Genomic DNA, 23,065 nt, shown 5'->3' with positions numbered 1-23,065 from the left:
AAGGGCACAAACAGAGCTGTGCAATGCTACGTGCGAGCGCAGTGCTGCGTGTGCACCGCCGTGCAACACCACGTGGAAGTGCAACGCTGTGTGCACAGCTGCTGCCAGGCCACGGCAAGTGCGGTGCTGAGTGTGCAAGGGCTCACACCTGTGCAGGTGCACGCGTATAAAGGAGAGAGGGAGGGAGGGGAGGGAGGGGAGGGAGGGGAGGGAGACCCCGGTGCTCCCCACCTCCCCCCCCCCCCCCCAAAAAAAAAGCCCCATCATCACAACCAGGCGCAGTTGCTTGGAGACTGCCCAAATTTATTTCAAAAATAAAAAATAAAATATTAAAGACCGAAAGCTTCGCTCTTCTCCTTCCCCCCCCTCCCCACCCCCCTTCCCCAGAACACACACAGAGAGAAAAAAAAAAAAAAAAGAAAACAAACAAACCAAAAAAAAAAAGAGACTTTTTACGGACATAAAACACATCACGTGGGTTCTCTATTTGCACAGAATCTCCTGACGAGAAAAAAAAAAAATAAAATCAAAGTCGGACAAGAAAGATTCCTACGGCCTATGCAAGACTATGTCAGTATTGGCTCAGTCAATGTCTATAAATACGGGCCCCCCCCACTCGCAGGTACCATCACTGAGTGTTGGGGCCATTTATTTTTTCACTTTTTTTTTTTTTTTCCTCCTTTAAGTTAAAAAAAAACCAAAAAACAAACAACAAACAGAAAACAAAAACACAACACCCCAACCGAGGTGGGGGGGGGGGGAAGGGAGAAGGGAGGGAGGGGGGGGGGGGGGGGGTAAGGACCCAGCGCCTCAGCTCTGGGCTCTGCAGAGGGAATGCACCGTTCCCATCCCCCCCCCCCAAAAAAACCAAAAAAATAATAATAATTAAAAAAAAAAACACCCCAAAACGAAGCCTCCCCCCCCCCAACCCCCCCACCCCCCCCGGCTGCGGCACCAGGCACACGCGTGGCATTGTCTGTTCCCACCCCCACCCCCCCACACCCCCCCTCCATCTGCCCCCCATGCCTGCACACGTGGACAGTAAAAGTCCAGGGGGGGGGGCCCAGCCCCGCAGCCGAGCAATGCTACATATAGAAGGGAAGGGAAACAAATGCCCCCCCCCCCGGGCTGGTGGGGGGCCCCCAGCACCTCCAAAGAGATTTTGCCTCCTGCTGCCCGTAGAGGGGGGGGGGGGGAGGGAAAAAATTAGGGGGGGGGGGGCGGGCTGCTGCGCCCCTCTTCACAGCCAAAGAGCAGCTTTGATCCCCAGGGCCCCCCCTGGCACCAGGACTGCGCTCAGAGCAGGTCAGCAATTAAGGGGGGGGGGGCTGGGGTTGGGGGGGGGGCAGCAGCAGCTCCCACCTCTCAGCGCAGCCACATCCATAGGAGCTGGAGATCTGGCCCAGGACAACAGAAACACGACCCCCCATCCTCAACAAGGGGGGGGTGGTGGTGGGGAGGGGGGGGTATCACAGAATGTGGGGGGGGGGGAGGGGGAGGGGGGGGGCTGGTGGCCTCCCCCACTGAAACGAGTCCGCGGCCGCAGCCCGGCTCTATGCTACGACGAATTCGGACTTGATGTCCGCTTTGACCTCCGGCTTCCAGACCGAGTCCTCGAAGTCCAGATCCAGGCTGCCCTCGCTGGAAACGCTGCTGTTGCTGTTGGTACGGGAGGATTTACGGTTGGGCAGCCAATGGTAAGGAGCCCTGGCGTCCCTCCTGGCCTTCCTGCGCAGCCTTTTCTGCTGCATCAGCAGCTGCAGCCGCTCCACTTTGCAGCGCGTCGCGCGGTTCTCCGTCTGCCGCAAGCGATCCCCTGCAAAAGGGGGGGACACAGGTGTCAGCTGGGGGGGTCCTGGAAGGGGTGCGGTGTCCACACCTCCGGGGTCATGCAGTGTTTGAGGGGGGGTTGGAGTCTCTGCTAGATTCCAGAAACGGGGACTGAAAGCATCGCTGAGCAGCAGGGTGGACCCACAGCTTCTGCTTGGCACTGCCCTGCCAGGATGCTCCAGAAATAGAGGGCATTCCAGCATCACCTGCTGGGAAGGTGTGTTAGATTGGAAGGGAGGGGGGTCAGGACTGAGAAGGGCTGTGCAGGTGGCCATAAAGGCCAGCTCCCTTTATTTTGAGACTCGTCTCCGCTCCCATTCTCTGGGAATTGCGCGCAGCCCAAACCTGAGCCCATGGGTGCGGGCTGCTATGCTGGGGGGGGGGGGACACAGCTCTGTCCCCATCACTGCACTGTGAGGTGCACAGCGTCCCCTGTTTGCAGCCCTGGTGTCAATGAGGGCAGGGATGGGGCACAGAGTTGTCCCCCCCCCCCCAGCACAGGGAGAGAAGGAAGAGAAAAAGTGAAGGGGAGAGTGAGACCCTTCAGTTTCAGTTCTTTTCTCTATGCAAATCGTGGTGATGGGGAAGGGAAGAGGATGTGCACCCCCCCCCCCCCCCCCTCCTCCTCAAGCACTGGGAGCCACCTGAGCATCTCATCCCATCTCCCCCTCTGCAGAAACCCATCCCAGGGGGTTGGGAACGGGATGGGTGGGCAAGGAGTTGCATTCCTGTCTCCCTCCACACACCAGGGGCAGCCCCAACCCTGCAGGGGGGGCACAGGGACGCACAGTCACCCACCCCCATGCCACGTCCTGCCTACAAAACGGCACCAAGATGATGTGCAGAGGAAAATGAGGTGGGGGGGTCCAATGAGAGCTGCCCCCCCACCTCATTGAACCCTGGGGCAGCGCTGTGCAGGTGGAGAGGATCCCAGTGTGCAGGAGGGGGGAGAAGCTGATAGCAGGATCCCAGTGCCACCAGCAAGAGCTGCTCCCTATGGATGGGCAACGGCCTGGGTGCCCCCAGACCCACCCCCTCCGCCTCCCCCCCCAGGCCATGCTCACCACTGGGCTTGCACATCCGGATCTGGCTTTGGCACTGGACGATGGGGTGCAGAGGAGCGGATGCTGCGGCCGCTGGCAACGGCTCTGAGGTAGTTTTGGTGGTGAGGTCGGGGGATGCGGGAGGTGAGGAAGAAGAGGAAGATGAGGAGAACTGCGTCTGGCAGCGGAGCTGTGCCAGGGACTGCGGCATGCCCTGGTAGTGTCGCGTGGCGCTGAGGAGGTCGTTGAGGATCTGCAGGATGGTGCCGATGTCCCGCCGCGGCCGCCCGCTGCTGTCCTGGCAGTTGGGGTGCAAAGTGCCTGGGGGGGGGGAGAAAGGAAGGAAAAGAGGAGATGTGAGCCCAGCAGCTTCCCAGATTCACAGCCCCCCCCCATCCCAGCCATCAGCCGCCCGTACCGGAGAAGGTCCCTGAGAAGACCCCAGGCGCGTGGTTGACGAAGCTCTCGATGACGGCCCCAGGTTTGCGGGAGCGGGCGCTCGGTGCTGGGCTGCTGCTGGGCGAGGAGCCGCCACGCATACTGCAGTCCACCTGGATGGGGAAACACGGGGTTCAGCACAACCCTCAGCACAGCCCTCCTCCCCCAACCCCACCCCCCAACCCCTCCTCCCCAACCCAGCACCCCCAGAGCCAGGGGACACCTCCAGGTTTGGCGACAGAGGGCGAGCAGCACTTGTTGCCCTCAAAGCCACGGGCACCGGTGCCCTAAATGGCACCTCGAGCCCCAGCAGCCCCAAACCCTGACTCACCTCTGAGCACGACGACACCACGCTGCTGTTCACCGTCTGCGCGCTGGCCCCGTGCGACCGGAACATCCCAGCAGTGACGGGAGCGGGGTGGGGGGCATTACAGTACACGGGGGGGGCCGGCGTGGTGGGCGTGGGGCTGGGAGCTGGGCTCTGCGGGCAGGAGGGCACCACGGGGATGCGGGCGAAACCGGAGCCGGTGCTGCCATGTAGGGTCCGGCAGTGGGGGGTGTTGGTGGCCCCCGTCTCGCCGCGGCTGGCGATGACGTGCCGGTGTTGGAGCTGCCCGCTGCTCTGCTGGGCCGCCAGCTGGAGCTGCACGAACATCATATGGTCGCCCACACGCAGTGCCAGGGTGAGCGGGGAACGGCCCGATAAGAAGTCATTGACCTGGGGGTGGAGAAGGAACACCGTCAGGCACAGCACGGACACATGGCACTGAGCTCCCCCCACCCCCACCACCACCACCCCGGGGAGAACAGACAAGGACAGCACATCCCCTCACGGTCATAGGGAGGAGGAGGAGGCTGTGGGGTGACCCCTTCCCCTCGGCCGCATGGGGGCAGGCGGTGAGCAGCCGCGTCCCCGCACGACCCCAACGCATTGCCAGCTCCATCAGCTGACAGCTCCATCCCCTCCTGCCCCTCCACCCTCAGCTCCTGGCACAAAGCTGCTGCGTTGTTGCCCGCCCTCCACGGCACCGAACCCACAGCGCCCGCAGGCAGGGCTGGGCTGGGGCTGACGCAGCTGTAAGACAACCCTCCCCCCCCCCCCCCCCCCCGAGCATCAACATGTGGGGTGAGGATGGGGAGCAACGAGGTCGGTGACAATGCAGGTGAGGACATGCCAGGACCTTCCGTGCCCATCGCTGTGGTTTTGGGGTATTGAGGAGGGCAGCCCCCACCATCCCCTCCCCCCCCCTCCCAGCCTGCAGGACGGCCCCCCCCTGTGCAGCCCTGAGGCAGCTGCAGGCAGGTGATGGAGCAGCTGCAGTGCAGAGATGAGATTTGGGGCTGACCCTGTCCAGATTGCAGCACTGGGGAGAGGGGGGTGGTGCTGGTGGGTGGTGGGTGGGTGGGGGGTGGTCTGATGTCTGATCCCCACCATCTGCTCCCCCCCCCTTAGACCCATGCAGCATAAAAAACAGGCACAGCCCCCAGCACTGCTCAGCATTCACTCAGAAAAGAGGAAGGGGGGAGGGGGGCATAAGGGGTAGGGGGGTGGAGGTGTAAAGCTTGCGACCCCCCCACCTTCCTTCCTACTGCGCTGCCGCACTGCTCCTCATGCAGGGGGGGGGGGAGGAGGGAGGGGTGAGGTGGGGGGGTGGTGACACCTTTCACCCCCATGGCTGAAGGGCACGGGGCTCAGCAGCGCCGTGGGAGGACATCGGGTCACAGCTAATGGCGGTGACGCCACCACCCCCCCCCAGCACAGCTATTCCAGGGCACGGCCAGGACTGCCTTCCCCAGCCGTCACGTGCAGCTCCCAGCACACGTCACCCACCCACACCCCCCCCGGCCCCTCTCTGGTCCCGGCGTTACCCTCAATGGCGCTCCCCATCACCCCCCCCCCCTCTCCCCCCTCCTTCTCCATCCCAGTCCCCGCTCGCCCCGTCCCACGGAGGCCGCTTCTGAGAAGCCGTGGGAAAAGCAGCTTTAAAAATACCCGCAGCAAAGCCCTGAGCGTGTCAGGCGGAGGCTGCAGAGGAAGAGGTGGGCGTGAAGGAGACACTGCAGCTCTGGACACGGAGGTTACGGGGCGAGGGGGCGGGAGCTGTGCACGTGGGCAGGCGTGCAAACACACGTGTGTGCAAAGCACCTGAACGAGGGGCAGCGGCTCCATCCACCCCCCCTCCCCCTTTTAGCACAATGCTCTGCCCCCATCCCTCGGTCACCGCTGTCCCCACTCAGCCACAAAGCACCGCAGCCTGAACAGAGCACACAGTAGCCGCCCGTGGGAACGGGGTCAGCACAGGGGGGGGGGACACCCATCACATCCCCCCCCCCTCTCGACTCGCTGTGCCCCACACCTCCCCCTGACATCAGCACAGCCCATCTGACTCACACCTGCTGGGAGCCCCAATGCCACGAGAAACCAAAGAGCCCCCACAACCCACACCGGGCGCTTCCCCACATCGCCCCATCACCCACATCATCACCCCTTCCAGCACCCCCCCCCCCCGCCCCCCCTCAAGGCAGGGCAGGGCAGTCGGTCCGGCTCTGGGGCTCCCAGCTCCTGCCCCCACGCCACGCTGCCAACCCCCCCCCGGCGAAACCGGGCCGCTCCAATGCAAACACGTCCCACCCAGCAGCGCCTGCTGCCGCCCACGGCCCCTGTCCCTCCCCACCACTGCGATGCAGGGCGGGCAGAGGGGCACAGCAGTGCTGTGTGTGATGGGAAGGGATGCAGCTCCTAACCCACCCCTCTCCTCACCCCCCCCAGGGGTCCCCTGGGGTCTCGCCACGTCCCCATGGCTGCCCTACGCCGGGCCGTGGGCCCGCAGGGATGGACGGGGTGAGCAGCTCTGGCTGCTTCTGAGAAACATGGATGAGTCACAGAACGCCGCATTCCCACCTCGCTCCGGCACACGGCCCTGCGTGACCCGAGCCACCCCCCAACGTGACCCCAACACCCCCCCCCCCCCCCCAACCCCACAGCAACACACCAACGTGCCCCCACCACCCCCCCAAACACAGACCCTCAGCCTGCAGGGACTGGATGGGAAAGGCCGGCACAGAACGCAGGAAGGGGGGGGAGCAGGAAGCAAACCCCCCCCCCCCCCCTCCAGCCCTGCAGGCTCTCCAGCCGGGCGCAGCTGTGGCTGACAGCTGGGACCCCAGCACCGCTCGGGGTTTTTCCATGCCAAGAAGGACAGAGGGGCCGGAGCCCCTCAGCCACCATTGAGAAATCGCATTCCTTCGGCCGCAGCCCTGCAGGGCACGACACGTCCCCAACCCTCCCACGGTCCCCAGCACGGCTGCATTGGGCAGAAAGAGCAGGAAAGGAAGAGCCGAGGTCACGGGGAACAGCAGAGGCGCAGCGTCCTGCCAACAGGGGCACCGCCTCCATCCCCCCCCCCCGCACTCCATGCCCTCCCCCCCCCCGTGATGCTCAGCTGCAGCGCAGCACCACCTCCTGCCATCACCACTTCCCGGTGGCACCTGGGAGGGGGGGGTTGCAGTGCCCGCCCCCCCCCCCCCTCCTCGCCACCCCCAGAGGAAGCCGGCGCAGCGCTGCCAGAGGATGTGTGACGCAGGCAGAGCCGTGCAAAGCATGAATGAGAGGAGTGGTTTCCTGCCCCCCACCTCCCCTCAACCTCCCCCCCCCCCCAACCCCTCCGCCCCCCCCCAGGTGCTGGCAGTTCCTCCTGCGCAGCCCTGGCTTCCTGAATCACCGACCCCGGAGGAACCAATGGTGGGCAGCAGGCGTGGAGCTGCTTCCACCCCAACAGAGCTGCATCTCCCCCTAAGCAGTGGGGCACACCGAGCTCACAACCCTCCCCCGCCACGAATCCCAATGACCCCCCCCCCAGCACATCACGCCTCACCACGAATCACTGCATCCCCACTGCTGGGATACACAGCAGGAAACCCCCACGGCACAGCAGTGCAAAGCAGTGCCAGAATCCCCCCTGAGGAGGTCAGAACCCACCTCTGGTATGGGACAGATCAGGGCTCGCTCAGCCCACGGAGGGTTAAAGCTGCTAACCAAAGCCAAGGACACCCCATATCACTCAAGGTCTACCCCTATATGGGGCAACCCTGGACCTCACAGCAACCCCACAGCGGAGGGGGGGGGAGGGGACACACAGCCAAACCCCCCCCCCACGCTCAGCACATTTTTCCAAATGCAACGAATGCAGGCTTACAAAAAAAATAAAATAAAAAAAGCCAACACCAACAACAACAACAAAAAAAACCCCACCCCCAAACGCATAAATAAATCCCCCTTTTCAAACCCCCATCCGCACACCGTCCGGAAAGGAAGGAAGGAGTTGAAGAGCAATAATAAAGAGACTGAAAACAAAGAGCCGGGGCGGCGCGGCTGGGGGTAAATTCCACCTCGGTGGCAGCTGGCAGCTGCGTGCGCACACAGCCCTGGGAACTGCCCCCCCCCAAACCCCCCCCCTCACCGTAACACAGCCAAACTTCACATCCACGGCGACCCCGGCGCATGGGGAGCACCAGCAGCGCTCAGCCCCCCCCCTTCCCATCAATTAAGGCTCACAAGGGGCTGCAGGGCTGCACAGCCCCATAAACTCCCTACACTGTAGGGTGAGTGGCCGCAGCCCCCCCCCCCCCCATACAGCCCCCCACCGTATGACCTTGGCTGAGTCACAGCCCCCCCCCCCCCCTAAACTCGAGGTTGTTTGGGCTGCGGGCGCAGCGTGGGACCTCCCCACACCCAGTGAGCACCCAGGGCACCACCCTCAGCATTGCCACCTCTCCCGGAGGGGACCTTGAAGAGGGCGGGGGGGGGAGGAGGAGGAGGAGGAGGGGATGGGGGCGGGAGGGGCCACGGCAGCCCCTTCCCATGGAGCTCTTTGTCTCGCAGCTGCTCACCTGAGTTTCAGTTAAGCTTTCCAGCGCTTGCATCACCGATTGTTCCGGCCTGGATGCCTGGGACTGATAAATTATGGAGAAAAAAAAAAAATAAAATAAGGAAGGAGGGGGGATGGAAGAGGGGGGGGGGGGGGGGGAGATTAACATTACAAATGCAGAGAAAGAGGGGGCGGCTGCGCGATGACAGTGTCACTTCCACTATTTCTACACAGCCATGGGAAAGCAGCGCCGTGTGCCAGGGCTGGGGGCTGCAGGCACGTCCTGCATGGGGTGTTTGTCACGGATAGGTGCACGGCGGGGGGGGGGGGGGGGGCACTCACCATCAGGCCAGCCTCCACGGTGGGCACCAGCGTCAGTTTGCTGCCTTCTACCACCCCCAGGTCCTGCAGCTTCCCGGAGCTGAGGCGGCTGCGGGAGAGCAGAGAGGTCAGCGCGGCCCCGGGGGCGGCAGATAACGCTGCTGGGGGGGGTGGGGGGGGTGGAAAGCAGTGCTACGATGGCCCCATCAACACCCATAACCCCCCGCCCTCCCCCCTTAAGTCCTTACGCCCGCCCCATGCAGTGACATCGGGCTCTCCGGGGGGGGGTCCGCGGCTCTGGAATGGGGTTGCGAGGGGCTCCGCGGTCGCTGCGGGTCGGGGATAGGAAAGGAGGGGGGGGGGGGTCTGCGCGGCCGCCCCCAGCGCGGCCCTTTGTCAGACAAAGGACTCCCCCTCCCCTCCCCGCCGCCCCCCCGAGCTGCCGCCCCCGGCTTGAGGTGGAAGAACGGGGATGCGGGGGGGGATGGGGGGTGTGAAGGGAAGGAGGGGTGGTGGTGGTGGTGGTGGTGGTGGAGGGAGGGGGGGGGGGGGGCGGTGCTGAGGCCGCGCCGCCGAAGTTGAGCGCAGAACAAAGGGCAGCGCCCGGCGCCGCACGGAGCCCCGCGGGCACGGCCGGGCCCCACCGCCCACAGAGCGACCGCGGCGGGGGCAGCGCGGGGCCTCCCGGAGCCCAACCCCCGCCCTCCCCCCTTCCCTCCCCCCCCACCCCTCGGAGGAATTGGGGCCGCGCAGGGGAAGGGGAGGGAGAGAAAGGAGGGGGGGGGGGGGGTGCCGCTCCGTACCTGTCTTTGTGCAGCAGCGCCAGGCGCTCCTTGGGCACCTTAAGGCGCTGCGACAGCCGCCGTTTCAGCCCCTCCACCGTTTCGTCCGGAGGAACGGCCACTTCGTACCGCGCCCCGGTGGTGGTGTGGATGCAGAGGTGGACGGGGCGCTCCGCGGGGAGAGGATCGCAGGGGGCGGCCCCGCGGCTGCAGCTCCGAGCGCCGGGCTGCGGCTCCATGCGGCCTGAGGGAGGGGAGGGAAGGGAGAGGGGAGGGGGGGGTGGGGGAAAAAAAGCGATCGGTCGGTCGGTGCGGGACAAAAGAGCGGCGGACGCGGGGAGCACCGAACCGAGCGGTGCGGGTGTGTGCGTGCGGGGGGGGGGACCCTCCGGGGGCCGCGTTCCCAGCGGAGAATAATTAAAAAAAAAATCGGTATCAATCCCAAAATGATAAGAAGAAATCCCGGCGAGGTTCGTTTCGGGTCGAGGGGGGTTCGGAGCGCAGCGCTGCGGGAGGATCGCGGTGCAGCGCCCGGGGCCGGACCCGCCGAACCGGCAGCGCCGCGCAGCCCTGCGAGCGCCGGGGGGCGGGGGGGGCGGGGGCAGCTCCAATGTAGCAACGTCCAGGGGGCGGAGCCTCGCCCTCATTCACTCCGTCTCCTCCGGCCGTCCCGACCAATCCGCTGCCTCGCGGCACTCCGACATCCGCGGACCGAACCAATAGGACGCTCGATTCGTTTCACCACGTGGCAAAGTGTAGGCGGGGCCGTCCGGATTCCTCCGCCCACGCGGCGTTAGGCCACGCCCCCTCCGCCCCCCGCGCGCCCTCGCGCCGCTCCGCGCGGCCATTCATAATCCGCGGCCGCACAACAAAGGGCCCCGCACGGAGGGGGGGGGGGGCGGCACCGAGCGGCGCCGCCGATGGGGCGAACGGCCCCGAATCGGGAACGCGGAGCACCGGGAGAAGCCCCCCCCCCAACCCCACGCTAGGAGCCCCCACCCGGAGCAGCGAGGCCGAGTGACGCGGAGCGGAAAGGGTGGAGGGTGAACGGCACAGCCGCCGCACCCGGTGCCCCTCCCCGCACCGCCCGGTACCGCCGCTGGGATGGGCTCCTCCCGCCCGCAGCGCCCCGGCCCGGGGGGAGCGGCCACGGCGGCACCGGGGGGGGCCATGAGTCAGCACAGCGCGCGCGCCCTCTGCCGGCCCCGCCGCTCCCGGGGGGGGGGGGGCACAGCGCCCGGAGCCCCGCAACGCCGCTCCACCCCGCGGTTCGATGAGGCTGGAGAATGGGGACGGGGTTGGGGGGGGACACGGAGCGGCGCGGCCCCTCTCGGCAATGAGGGCAAAGCCCCGCTAACGGCCCCGCAGCTCGGAGCGGCGCTGCAACGCGATCCTCCCCGGGAACCGCAGCTCACGGGACCCCCAACCCCTCCATAAATCAAAGCCACGCATCCGCGTTCAAACCCCTCCGCGAAACCGCCCCGCTCCCCGTCCGGCACTCACCGAGCCCGGAGCGCTGCCCCGCGGATCCCGTTGCGATCAGAGCTCGGCTGCCTCCGGTGGCACCGGGGGAATGAACGGCGGAAAAAAAGAAAAAAAAAAAAAAAAAGCCCTAAAAGTTCCGGGAGGGCGCGGGCGGAGCGGTGCCCCCGAAGCGCTGCCCCGTGCCGAGCGGTCGGAGCGCAGCCTGACGCGGAACCGCCGGGGAGGTGCCCCAAGTTTTATCCCGCACCGCCCAGGGTGGAGCCTGCCGGGGGCAGGGACCGGCCTGGCCCCGCACCGGCCCCGCCAGCGGCCTCGGCACGGCCGCACCTGCTCCCGGAGGGAGGGAAGGAGAGAGGGAAGAAAGGAGGGAGATGTCCCGGCGGTGCCCCCCCCCCCCCCGGTTCCCGGTGCACCGGGGGAGATCGCTCCCTCGTGGGGTCCGGCTGTGCCCTTCGGGGTGGTGCTTTGTGTGGAGGGGTCCGGTCCCAGCGCTGCCCCCGGTGCCGCCGCAGCTCCGCCTCGCCGGGGGGGGGGGGGGGGCCGCCTCCGCCCGGCGTTGGGGAGGGGACGGCCGGCCCGAGGTCGGAGCGGTGGGAGCCCCTCGCGCGGTCCCGGAGGGGTCGCGGGGCTCGGGGCGGAGGTCGCGCTGGCGTTGCCCTGAAATCCGGGCCGCTCTCCCCGCGGAGAACGGGGCGCGGGTGGGGGTCGGGGCCGGCAGCCCCCCCCCCCCGGGCGCTGTGAGCCGGGACTGCGGGGTTCTGTCTGACCCCGCGCTGCCCCCGCCGGGCTCCCGCTCGCAGACAATGCCCCGCAACGCGCGGAGGGACACAAAGAGGCTGCGGGAGGAGATGGACGCGCACCCCCCGGCCCCTCGAGGCAGCAAAGCACGGAGCCCCGGGGGGATCCCGGTACCCCGCGGCTGTCGGGCCGTTCTATGCCGGGTGGGAGCGGGGCCCCTCGGGCGGAGAGAGAGCCTTTGTGGCACAGCACCGCGTTCCCCGCCCGCCCCGGCCCCACGGGCTCTCGGTGGGCGATGAGCTCAGGCTCCGCTGTGCCATTGTCCCCGGGAGAGGGCCGGGCCGGGACGCGCCATTGTTCTCCCCGGGCCTCCCGGCCGCCCCTCCGGCGGTCACGGCGCTGCGTGGGTGAAAAACCCCACGGGGACGCGGCTGCGGGGGTCCAGGGAGCCACATCGTCACGGAGCGGGGCCTCTCCCGACCTCACGCTTGGGGTCTGCGGGGGCACAAAGGGATGTGGCAACCGAGGGGCGGCGCTCGGCGATGGCACGGGATGCGTCGGAGCACCCGGTGCCCCGTGGCAGTGGCTGCCCGGCAGCCCCCAGCCCCCATAGTACTCAGCTCCAGGCAGTGCGTGCGGCTGCGGGTTCAGGTGAAGGTATCTGAAACCTCCAGAGACGGTGCCGGGAGATCCCAGGGCTCCCAGCAGCCCCGATTTTGTGTGTTTAGTTTATTGGGTTGCCCTGGGAATAAATCGTTAAAGATGACGCTCAGACTCGGGCATAATCGCTGTGCTGCATCGGAGCTCTCCAGGGGGAACGTTCCCCAAACCCCACATCGGAGCTGCTCGGGGAGAGACGACGCAATGAGCAAACAGTGATGCGAGTCCCACAGCTCTGCGATGCTCCCCACACAGCCCACCCCACCCGTGAGCCGTGGCAGAGGGGATGTGGGGTCCCGGGGGGCTGAGCTGGGGCAGTGCTGGCACTTCTGCATCTCCCAGGAGCCCAAAGCTCACGGGGTTCTTGGAAGTGCTGTCCCTCGAAGGAAGGGAGTTCCCAGGGCTCCTTCTTTGGGGAAATCCCCCACCAGCCCCAGGCTGCAGCTTTGCTCTTTTCTCCCTAATCTCTCTCTCTTTTTTCTGTTTTGTTTTGGGTTTTTTTTTTTTTCTTTCTTTTTTTTTTTTTCCCCCTTTTGGACCGAATTCCTGTCTGATTTTGCAGCTTTGGCAAATGCGGGTTTTATCGCAAGTCTCTGCATTCCCCTCTCAGGTCATGGGATTAGGGCAGAGGCAGAGAGTGAAGGAGGAGGGAAGGAAGGGAGCAGGGGCTGCTGCTGCTGCAGAGCAAAGCAGGGATGGAACCTGGAGGACCCAGGGAGGATGTGGGCCCTTTTCCCAGTGCCACCATTGAGCCTCCAACCTGGAGCTGAGCGGTGCCAACCCCCATAGGGTGCAGGGCCGATGTGGGGCACGCGGTGCTGAGTTCCAGCAGTGAGTGGGAGCGTTCCCACGGGCACAGGGCCAGCATAGGGCTCACAGACACACCCCAGCAATGCGCTGCAGCCGAACCGCTTCACCCCTGCCCCGTGTTGGGGGGACGTGTGTGGGGGGGGGTTTGCAGTGGGGTCACGGCCCCCAGAACCCCCCCCCCCCCCCCGCCCCCCTCCTCAGGATGAGCAGCTCAGTTTGTGTCACCACGATGTGCTCAGGTGAGCCCTGCGGTGAGGAAGGACCAGCAGCTCCTCCCCCCTCCCTCATCTCTGGGCATGACCTTAAGCAGATCCCCCCCCACACACACACACACCCAGTGGGGCTGGGGGTGCTGTGGGGTGGGTGGGGTGTCCTTGGGCAGCTCTGTGTGCCGGTGACGCTGACGGGCTGTAAACACCCAGGTGTGTCCTTAGAAACGCACAATCGGCTCCATGTGTTTCTCGGCCCTTGGGAACGTGTCCTGGTGGCCCCTGGCAGCGTGTCCGGGTGTCACTCCCTGGGACACCTTGGCAGCTGGACCCGTTGCCTCACCTCTGAGCTGTGGGGCACCCCACAGTGCTCAGCCAGCACCCGGAGGTGATGAATCCCACAGGAGAGCTCATGGGGAGCAGCCAGCAGCGCGTGAGCCGGTGCCCAGGGCAGGTCTGACCCCTAAGCAGCCACACGGCTTGGCTCTGCCCCAGGAGAGATGGCGAATCCCCCGGATATAGCAGCCTTGGGCAACCCAGGTGTGGGGCCATACTTGGCTGTGCTGCAGCCCTGCTGCCCGCCGCTGAGGCCAGCACTATTCTGGGCACCCTGAGCTCACGGCCCCTCGGAACGCCGCGCTCCATCCGCGGTGACGCAGGAGAGCAGCTCCATGCCAGCCCTGGCACCCAGCCGACCCCAGGCAGCACCACCCCTCGGCCCCAAGCACTGGGGCTGCCATTTGGCTGCTTCCCTCAGTTGGCATGGGTGCAACCCGGCTCTGCTCAGCCTCAACGCTGGAAACGTGGGCTTCCAGCCCTGCGAGGTTGGGGGGGGCTGCAGGGACCCCTCCTGATGTGGGGTGCGGAGCCCCCGATCCTGACAGCCCCTTTGCAGCTCTGCAGCACCCGGCGTTGGGATCTGTCCCCATCCAATCCACTCCACCAGCTGTTCCTCAGCCACTGCCACATCGGTTGGTAGGCCTTAAATCAGCGTCTCCGGCAGCCAGACGACACCCAGCCTGGTGGTGGTGGTGCTATTATTATTATTATTATTATCGTTATTATTATTATAATTACTGCAAATGCTTAAGCAAGTCGCCAGCTCTGGGCAGGGGAAGGACCTGTGCCTTCAGTCTCCATGGCTGTGTGCTGAGCCCAACTCCTCAGGTGACCCCAGCTTATAGATCAGGGGGGATTTGCCCCCCAGTGCCCATCACTCAGCCCTTGTGGGGTCAGCCCAAGCCAGGGTGGGGCGTCCCAATACCAACCCACTGGGCCCCAGCCACCCCAACCTGCCCTGTGCATCCCACAGCAGGCGGTGACAGTGGGTTCCCACAATGAACAGTGTGGGGGAAGAAGCCTTCTGCCCCACTTTGGGGCGCAGCATCCTCTGCGCCCATCCTACAACCCCCACACGTCCCACCCCACAGCTTCAGGAGGGCTCAGTGCACACACAGTGGGGGCCCAAGGGATGGGTGGGGGGCACCCGCAGGCAGCGCACACATCCCCAGGCACCCACCCTGCCGTGGCAGCGCAACACGTGGGCACAGTGCCGGCTCTGTGTTGGGATCCTGCGGGGCCCAAATGTGTGCCAAGAGCCGGAGGCAACGCCTGGTGTGGGATGGAGGGTGCCCAGGGGGGGGGTGGAGCTCCGTCCCACGGGTGCCCCACGCGCTGACACACAGCACACACTCAGCATGCTGGCATTCCCACCCCTGCGCCTCGCAGTGCCCCGTTTGGAGCCACACCAGGAATGTGGGCAGCTCATCCAGGCGGGGGGCACAGCGCCTGCATCCCCCCCAGCCCCACGGCTGCCCCAACCCAGCCCCCCCCCATGGCACCGCAGACATGGCTGCACCGTGTGGCTCTGGTTGGGGGCTGCCCCACGCCAGATCCCTTGTCTTGGTGTGCTTAGGGCTGCCTCAGCTTCCATACGGATGTGAGGTCACGGCTTTTATTCTGGGAATGAAGGAAGGAAGTCCTGCACTGATCCAGATCCCGCGTGGTGCCGGCACTGCATGGCGAGCATCACCCCAATGATGCATCCCATCTCCGGGACTGTGCCGTGCCCATGTCCCAGCTGAGGGAACCGAGGCTGACGGGGAAGTGACGTGCAGGTCAGTGAGTCAGTGAGGAGCTGAGAAGAGGTGCAGGAATCCAACCCTGGGCCGGACCCACTGCGCTGCATTCCCCAACGCCGCGACGCTGCGGGGCGACGGCTCAGCACAACCCGGCATCACCTGCGGGGAACCGAGGCAGTGCTGGGGAAGTGAGTCACACACACAGCATTGGGCTGTTCCACATGGCTCTGATTAGATAATGGGCGGAAGGATCAGAGGGAGCCCGGCAACCTGTGTTAAACCTTTGTCTCTCCATAGTGCCCAGAGCTCCCAGTGGGGACCTTGGCCCTGAAATGCAGCGCAGGCAGTCCAGGCTGCCATGGGCTGTGGGTGGGATGCAGCACTGCTCGGTGTGGGCACTGCCTGTAGGTTGGGTAAGGGGAGATACGATGTGGGTCAGGCTGAGAGATCAAATTCTATGTGTGTCCAGGAGCAGCGCAGCCCTGCAGAGCCCATCGCATCACCCCCCGGCGCAGGATGGGCTCAGGGTGGTGCACGGCAGGGGATGTTTGGCCCAACAGCCAAACAGAAGCAAAAGAGAAACACAGAGCTGTGCAGGAAAACCTCTGCAGAGCAGGGGCTGAGCGGCACCCATTGCTGGATGAGCTCAAAGCAGAGAGAGTCAGCTCCTGGATGGGATGGGATGGGATGGGATGGGATGGGATGAGACGGGATGGGATGAGACGGGATGGGATAGGATGGGATGAGATGGGGTGGGATGGGATGAGATGCAATGGGATGAGATGGGATGGGATGCAATGGGATGAGATGGGATGGGATGGGGTGGGATGGGATGGGGTGGGATGGGATGAGATGGGGTGGGATGGGGTGGGATGCAATGGGATGAGATGGGATGGGATGGGCACCCAAAGGAGCACAGCCACACATTGCCCCCCACAGCCTGGCCTTGGAGGGGGGGGGCAACTGCCTCCACGGCACAGCTGGGAGAGGGGATGTGGAGGCACTGGGCTGTGACAGTGCTGCTCAGGGGCTGCTCAGGATCCCTCACCCCTCACCGCTGTGTGCACAGACGGCCCCGCAGCACGAGGGGGGAGCAGACGGGGTCAGGCTGAGCAGCTGCCGGGGACGTGCCCGAAGGGGCTGCGGGTGCACAATGCCCCCATTGAGGTGCTGCGGGGGGGGGGGACCCAAGGTGGCAGTGGCAGAAGGGACTCCAGTGTCACGCCAGGCCTCAATCCCCGCTATTTATACCCGGCTCTCCTGCACACAGGCGCCCTTTGAGGCAGCGCGGATGAAAGCACGACGCGGGGGCATTCCTGAGGGCAGCTCCCCGGCCCCCCGACTTCCCCCCCCCCTCATCCCAACCCGGCCCCTGGCAGGCGCCAACCCTCCAGGAAAGGCCCCACCAGCACCAGCAGCTGCGGCTGCTTCCTCCCCATGAGTGGGGGGTGTGGGGCTGGATGTGGGGCTGGATGTGGGGCTGGATGTGGGGCTGGTTGTGGGGCTGGATGTAGGGCTGGATGTGGGGCTGGATGCTGGGCTGGTTGTGGGGCTGGATGTGGGGCTGGTTGTGGGGCTGGATGTGGGGCTGGATGTGGGGCTGGATGCTGGGCTGATTGTGGGGTTGGTTGTGGGTTTGGATGCTGGGCTGATTGTGGGGCTGGTTGTGGGGCTGGATGTGGGGCTGGGTGCAGGGCTGGATGCAGGGCTGGTTGTGGGGCTGTTTGTGGGGCTGGTTGTGGGGTTGGTTGTGGGTTTGGATGCTGGGCTGATTGTGGGGCTGGTTGTGGGGCTGGATGTGGGGCTGGGTGCAGGGCTGGATGCAGGGCTGGCTGTTGTGTTGGAGGCAGGTCCAGCTGTGAGGCTGCCTGTGGGGCTGCAGCCAGGCACTCACGGGAACCTCCTGACTTTACCCACGGCGAAGCTGCTGGGGGCAGTGAAAACAGGAGCCTGGGGGCTCATCTCCATCACCACCCCCGGCCCCACACAGGGGTCTCACCACGCACACCTGGGCTGAGCCCCCCTGCATTGCAGCACCCTGTTGGTCGCTGCAGCAACCACCCCCAGCTCCGGGCCTATTTTCTGAACCCGGGGCCACCGTGGGAACCTGGCTGGCGGCCACCTCATTCCGCTCGGGTCTCTGGGCCGCCTTTGTGGCCGGCACGGAGCCCAGCTGGCAGCCGCTTCCTCCCGGCCCCCCCTGCCCTGCACGGGTCCTGGTCCTGGGCAGGGGGTGGTGAAGGAGGGGGGCTTCACCGGGACCCCCATAACAGCACTGCACGTCCCAGCCGTGCCTGTTGACCCCTGCGTGTGCCACAGCGTCGGGTTGGCTCTGCCAGCAGCCACCCCAAGCAAGGGCACTGCCCCGCTGATCCCCTGCACGGAGCACAAAGCATCCATCCTCACCTGGGGCTCCTGCACCCATCGCAGTTTTCTCCCTCCGTGCCTCAGTTTTCCCCATGGTAACCCCCAGCTGACCCCCCCCCTTTTTCCCATTGCATGCATCCGGATGGGACTTTCCCTATGCGCGGGGACAGGGCGGTGTGTGTGGGTGGCAGGCAGGGGAAGAGCATTTTCCAACGTTGGAAACCCAAGAGGAAAACAGGCTGCAGGACAGAACGGCACAGGTTAATCATTACAGCAGTGCTCCCCCCCGGAGAAGGAAGTTGTGAGGACGTGGCCTTCAGCCACCCAAGGGCAGCATGGCGCAAGGACGCACGGCGCTCTGCTGCCCTTCCCACACTGCGCTGCCCTCCGGTGCCACGAGGCTCTGATCCGGGGCAAGGAGCTCCGCCCCCCCGCCCCACAGAAGCCCCCAGCCTGGGGCTGCTCCCCCCAGGTGCCCCCAGACCGAGACGTGAGGACAGGCACCGTGGGTTTGCATTTGGGCAGGGCTGGGGGTGGCTCTGCCCCGTGACTCAATGCCACGAGGGGGGGATCCTGGGGCTGCCGCGGGGTTGGGGTGATTTTTTGTTTCCCCTGGAGAGCTCAGATTTTTCCTTTGCATTCACGATCCGGGTGGGACTGTGGAAACGCAGCACGGCACAGCACGGTGGGGGCGCTGGGACCCGACGGCTGTGCCCAGCCCCTCCTGCTAAGTGCTCCCCCAGGAGCAGAGGCGCCGGCAGGGACGCGATGCTCCGCTCCCCACCCTCCATCTGGCAGCAGGAGATGTAAAGTCACAGGCGAAAGCACTGGGTGGAAAGGAAGGACGCAGCCCCGCTCACGCAGCTTTCCAAGCAGCCCATCCCTCCAGCACGCATCGCTGCCCGCCCTGGGAGGGGGGAGGACCCGAGGCAGGCTGTGCCCAGCCTTGGCAATGCTGCTGCCGAGCTTCCCTTGGAGCACAGCACCCCGTGCTGCTGCAGGGCCCCACCGTCTGCAACCCCAACACAGCAGGGAAGGGGCTCTCGCCCCACCTGCGCGGATGGATGCCGCAGGGATGCCGGAATTCTGGCACTGCGGGCTGCGCCGAGCAGCTGAAGCACGCATCTCCGTGCTGGAGAGGAGAGAAGGGGATGAGCACCCATGGGATCGCACTGTAGGGCGCGCATCCCCAGTTCTGCAGCACCAACCACGGGCTGCAGCGCTGCCCCGGGTCTGGAGAGGACCCGCAGTGCTGCCTGCAGCTTCAACCCCTCTGCTGGCATCCAGTTGGGCAACGGGGGAGGGAGGATGAGGTGGGGAGGGCGGAGCAGGGCAGGCGGAGCCCCCCCAGCACTGAACCCCCCCGCGCAGGAGAACAAACGGGCACAGAGGGACACAGCCCCCCATCCCCACCACCCCAGATGTGAGGCAGAGCTGACCCCCCCCCCAACTACACGTCCCAGCAGGCAGCACGCTGCACCAGGACCCCCCCAAACCCCTCCAAACCCCCTCAATCCCTTTCCAACGGAGCCGGCGGCAGGCAGTGGGAAGAGCTGATGCGAGGATGCTGACGGAGACACTTTTTTTTTTTCCCCATCCTAAAAATAGCAGCCGGCCGTTCCCGGCTTCCCGGCCTCGCCAACGCTCCTCCATCCGATGACAAAACGCAGCCACCTTCCGTCGGAAAGAGAACGGCATCGTAGTGCCGAGGGAGGGCAGAGCGCAACGCAAATAGCAGCCGGCACCGAGGGCAGCGCGGCCGCCCGGCCCCCGTTATTCCCGAGGCGTTTTAATGAGAGCTCGTTCCGGCTTGGAGGTTTTGCTCACGCACAGAGCCAACGTGTGACCTTCATGAGAAAAAGGAAAAGGGAGAAAAGAGGGAAAGGGGAAAGAAAAAGCGAGGGAGCGGCTCGGAAAGTGGGACCGGGTTGATCCTCAAATAGGCTCAGCGTCAGGACTGGGAGGCTTTTAATAAGCTCCTGAGCGAGAAATCTAACACCGCAGGCACTATTTTTGATCACTTGTCGGGGGGGGGGGGGGAAGAAGAGCGAGAGGAGGGGGAGGAGGTGGCGGTGAGGAGGCAGCAGAGATTACATCCTGGGTGGCAGCACCGAAAATAACCGAGTCCTGCTGTGTGCGCTCCAGGCTGGGATGAGGGGGTGGGAATTGGGGGGGGGGGGTGGCTGCCGTGCGGACCCTCAGACCCCCCCCTCCCCACCACCACCACCACCACCAGCAGAGGGAACCTGAAATCCCCGCTGGAGGCGTGGGGAGGACGGCGGCGAGCTCACAGCCTCACAGCAGGTGGTGCCGTTGGCAAAACGCGGCTGGTGCGGGGATCCGGCCCTTCACCGAGCCGTGCTGTGCCAGGAAGCAGCTCCTGCCCGGCACGGGGGACACCAGGGCTGCCCCCGAGTGCTGCACAGCCCCAAAGCGAGGGCAGCTTTGGTGGAGCACCACCGACCAACCACCCCCCACACTGCAATGACTGCTCCCACCGCCCGTAGCAGCTGCTTCCCTCTTGCCCCGAGCCCGTCTCCAAGGAGCAGGAGGAGATTTCCCCCTGCTCTGCATGCCACGCACGCAGGGGAAGTGGTGGCAGCCCATAGCAGCAGGGAGAAGGGGCAGAGTTGGGCAGCTGCCGTCCAGCTGCAGGAAGGGCTGTGCAGAAACAACAAGACCCGATGTGGTTCCTGCAGCAACGGAGCCTGGAGGCTGAGCAAAGCTGGGGGAGCTGAGACAGGAAGCCTCCAGTACGGAGCTGCAGTGCCCTGCAGATTCCTCCTCGTGTGCTGCCACAATCTGGAGGCAGCAGAGGGAGGAGAGAGCCACCAAATCTGCCTGCTGAGCCTGGGGTGATTCTCCCCCAGGAATCCCCAGCAGCACCTGAGAACAGATGTGGAGGTAACACTGCACCGGGGGGCTGCACCCTGCAGACCCTGCCCCACACCCAGCTGCCTCCAGGAAGAAGGTGACACGCCACAAGACAGGACTGCATTTCCTTTTAATTGATCGGAGCAGTTTGTCCGCCTCCGTTTGTCCCACACCATCTGTATACCAACGGGGAAGCCAGAACAAGTAGGACAGTCTGGGGTTTTTCTAGAGCGTCAGTGGGATTCCTGCAACACACGGAGGCGGAGTCGGTCTGAATGCAGGGTGAGCAGAGCAGAGCAATGGGTTCAGCCTCGCTGCGAGGAAATGAGAACCACTGGGTGCCCCCTCAGAACCTCGAGGGCCAAAGGGCAGCGGGAGCAGAGATCAGGAGATAGCAGAGCAGCGCTGCCCTGCTGTACCTGCTCCAGGGAGAGGCCAGCTGAGCTGCAGTGACTCACCTGCCAGGCACAGCACAGCGCTGCACGGAGAGCCTCCCAACTGCCAACACGTGGGAAGAAAAGAGATGAGGCACAGCCTTAGCAGGGCACAGAGAAAATGGGCCACGAGGTAAAGCAGCCTCGCCTCACCTCCCCCCGAGACAGAAGCTGTTTGTTTGCAGTGGAAGGGAGTGTTCACAAAGCAGAGGCCGCACCGCTCCCTGCGGGGCCCCAGGAATGCAGCCTGATGCACGGCCAGCCCTGGGGCTGCCCGTCCCAGCGGGGCCCCACTCGTGACCGTGGGCTGTGGGCTGTGCCTGGCCCGGCTCCGGGCTGCCAATGCTGTGGCTGCCACCTAGCGGCCCCGTGCTCCCCGCTTGGGATGCGCCGATGCTTACCCCCGTTACTCCAAGGCTTTGACGAGAGCCTCGTTGGCTTCCACTTTAATCTGGGCTTCGGCTTTAGCAGCTTCGTCGGACGCTGCAGCCATCTCTGAAACGGCCTTCTCCAGGTTTGATTTTGCAGTCTGAACGTGAAGACACAAGAAATGAGTCACTGAGAGAGCAGAGCAGGACTCAATTTTACCCCCTCTCTCCCCACTGCGCTCAGGCTGTGTGTTCACATGCTGGGCTGGCTCCTTGCAGGCGGGCCCTGCTGTGGGAATTGCTGCTCCTGGAGGGGTGAAAAAGGGTGGGGAGGAGCAGGACCACATCTACCCAAGGGCAGGGATGGAGCCTGGGGGAGGAGTAGTGACCACAGGGCTGCATTCAGTGGGGAGGAGCAGCGTTTGATCCCATGCAGTGGGTGATGATGGGGAGTCGGTGATGATGGGGAGTCGGGTCCTGGCAGATGCTGTGCAGCCACACGAAGGCTCTGAGACAGCAACCCCACACAGGAGGAGCGGGGCACGGAACCCTCCATGCAGGAGGCTGGCTGTCAGGCCATCCCGAGCTGCTGTGCAATACTTACAGCCAGATCCAGCATGTCCATCGTCACCGCCTCCTCTGCCAGCACCTGCACCGTGGAGTCTGCATGGACCGTGACGGAGCCACTGCTCACTGTGAGGGATGGCAGCGGGTCAGGGATGCTGCGTGGGTCAGCGTGGGACCCTGATGGCTCCTCAGACAAAACCAGCCCTCAAAGTTCACGAACCACAGCAGCCTTCAGCCTCGCGTCAAGCAAAGCAAAGGCGCAGCAGGGCAACGCCTGGACAAAACCTCATCCCCAAACACAGCCACGGTGCATCCCCTCACCCACAGGGACCCCAGCACTCAGCAGAGCTGCAGCAGGCAGCACCCCACGGCTCAGCTCCCCCCCACCCCGGGGGTCCCAGGGGTGCTCTCCCCAGGGATGCCCTCCCCTCCCCTCGCACCGAAGTATTTGGTGGCCGTTCCGTCCTCTCCGTACACCGTCACCACTCCCGGCTTCAGGACCTGCAGCGTGGGGACGTGGGAGGCCAGGATGCCGAAGGAGCCGGTCAGGGTGGGCACGTCCACCTGCTTCACGTTGGCACCGTTGTAAAACACCTACGGGGGGGGGGGCGGGAAGAAAAAAAGGGGGGTGAGCGGCCGCGGGGCGGTGCGAGCGGCACGGGGTCACGGAATGGGGGCGGGGGGGGCAATGGAAGGTCGCGGGTTCGCAGCACGGAGGGGCTCGTGGGGTCGCAGAGGGGTTCGGGGCGGAAGGGGGCGGCGGGCAGCGGAGCAGCGGGCTGGGGGAAGGGCGCGGTGCGGCCACGCCGGGGGCAGCGGAGCCGCACGGTGCCGCCCCGCACGGCGGACGGCTCGTACCTGCGTGGGGGAGGCGAAGGTGAAGGCCATGGCCGCCGGCCCGGCCGCAGCATCAGCGTAGGAGCGGGCGCGGGGCGGCGGCAGCGCCGCGAGGCGGAGGAGCTGCCGGGCGCGGATCATGGCGGGCGGCGGCGGCGAAGGGCGAGCGGACGGCGGGCGGCGGGACTACAGCTCCCGGCGTGCTTTGCGCCGAGGACTACGCGGCCCGAGGGGCAGCGCGCGCGCGCGTGCGGCGCCGGAAGCGTGACGTCATCGCGAGCGCGGGGGCGCCTGGGAACTGTAGTTCCGCGCCCCGCCCGGTTGTTTACCCGCGCTGTTTACTGGAGGGTCGG

General features: G+C 65.5%; 2 protein-coding genes across 5 annotated transcripts; both read right to left on the bottom strand.

Annotated features, from left to right (window-relative positions):
* Window positions 1–897: 897 nt before the first annotated feature.
* MIDN (midnolin) lies at window positions 898–10,976 on the bottom strand. 2 transcript variants are annotated; one of them, XM_090126220.1, is made up of 9 exons: window positions 10,786–10,976; window positions 9,304–9,526; window positions 8,522–8,609; window positions 8,202–8,264; window positions 3,643–4,029; window positions 3,292–3,424; window positions 2,895–3,194; window positions 1,516–1,816; window positions 898–914 (listed from the first exon to the last, which is right to left on the bottom strand). In XM_090126220.1, exons 2-8 carry the CDS (start codon window positions 9,519–9,521, stop codon window positions 1,554–1,556), a joined length of 1,452 nt encoding a protein of 483 aa, XP_089982346.1. In that variant the 5' UTR covers window positions 9,522–9,526; window positions 10,786–10,976; the 3' UTR covers window positions 898–914; window positions 1,516–1,553. The 2 variants fall into 2 exon arrangements, with proteins under 2 accessions (XP_089982346.1, XP_089982345.1); XM_090126219.1 differs by lacking the exon at window positions 898–914 and having other exon boundaries at window positions 1,487–1,816.
* A 9,643-nt stretch (window positions 10,977–20,619) lies between these two features.
* Window positions 20,620–22,900, bottom strand: ATP5F1D (ATP synthase F1 subunit delta). 3 transcript variants are annotated; one of them, XM_031604191.2, is made up of 6 exons: window positions 22,734–22,899; window positions 22,316–22,469; window positions 21,913–22,001; window positions 21,342–21,469; window positions 20,965–21,004; window positions 20,620–20,820 (listed from the first exon to the last, which is right to left on the bottom strand). In XM_031604191.2, exons 1-4 carry the CDS (start codon window positions 22,851–22,853, stop codon window positions 21,347–21,349), a joined length of 486 nt encoding a protein of 161 aa, XP_031460051.1. In that variant the 5' UTR covers window positions 22,854–22,899; the 3' UTR covers window positions 20,620–20,820; window positions 20,965–21,004; window positions 21,342–21,346. The 3 variants fall into 3 exon arrangements, with proteins under 3 accessions (XP_031460051.1, XP_031460054.1, XP_031460055.1); XM_031604194.2 differs by having other exon boundaries at window positions 20,620–20,751; XM_031604195.2 differs by lacking the exon at window positions 20,965–21,004 and having other exon boundaries at window positions 20,620–20,751; window positions 22,734–22,900.
* Window positions 22,901–23,065: the final 165 nt, after the last annotated feature.

The sequence above is a fragment of the Phasianus colchicus genome, chromosome 28 (assembly GCF_987193195.1).
Source record: "Phasianus colchicus chromosome 28, bPhaCol1.hap1.1, whole genome shotgun sequence".
NCBI lineage: Eukaryota > Metazoa > Chordata > Aves > Galliformes > Phasianidae > Phasianus > Phasianus colchicus.
This window is presented reverse-complemented; position numbering and strand designations above follow the sequence as displayed.

What these genes read in the sequence shown, in the direction of transcription:
- MIDN (XM_090126220.1), bottom strand. Translation starts at nt 9,521, where the DNA reads ATGGAGCCGCAGCCCGGCGCTCGGAGCTGCAGCCGCGGGGCCGCCCCC. An exon ending in CTTCTCAGGGACCTTCTCCG is followed by an intron (nt 3,195 to 3,291) that starts GTACGGGCGGCT and finishes CCCCCCCCCCAG; the next exon opens with GCACTTTGCACCCCAACTGC. An exon ending in CCGGATGTGCAAGCCCAGTG is followed by an intron (nt 1,817 to 2,894) that starts GTGAGCATGGCC and finishes CCCCTTTTGCAG; the next exon opens with GGGATCGCTTGCGGCAGACG.
- ATP5F1D (XM_031604195.2), bottom strand. Translation starts at nt 22,853, where the DNA reads ATGATCCGCGCCCGGCAGCTCCTCCGCCTCGCGGCGCTGCCGCCGCCC. An exon ending in AACGGCCACCAAATACTTCG is followed by an intron (nt 22,002 to 22,315) that starts GTGCGAGGGGAG and finishes CATCCCTCACAG; the next exon opens with TGAGCAGTGGCTCCGTCACG. An exon ending in TGGACATGCTGGATCTGGCT is followed by an intron (nt 21,470 to 21,912) that starts GTAAGTATTGCA and finishes CTTCACGTTCAG; the next exon opens with ACTGCAAAATCAAACCTGGA.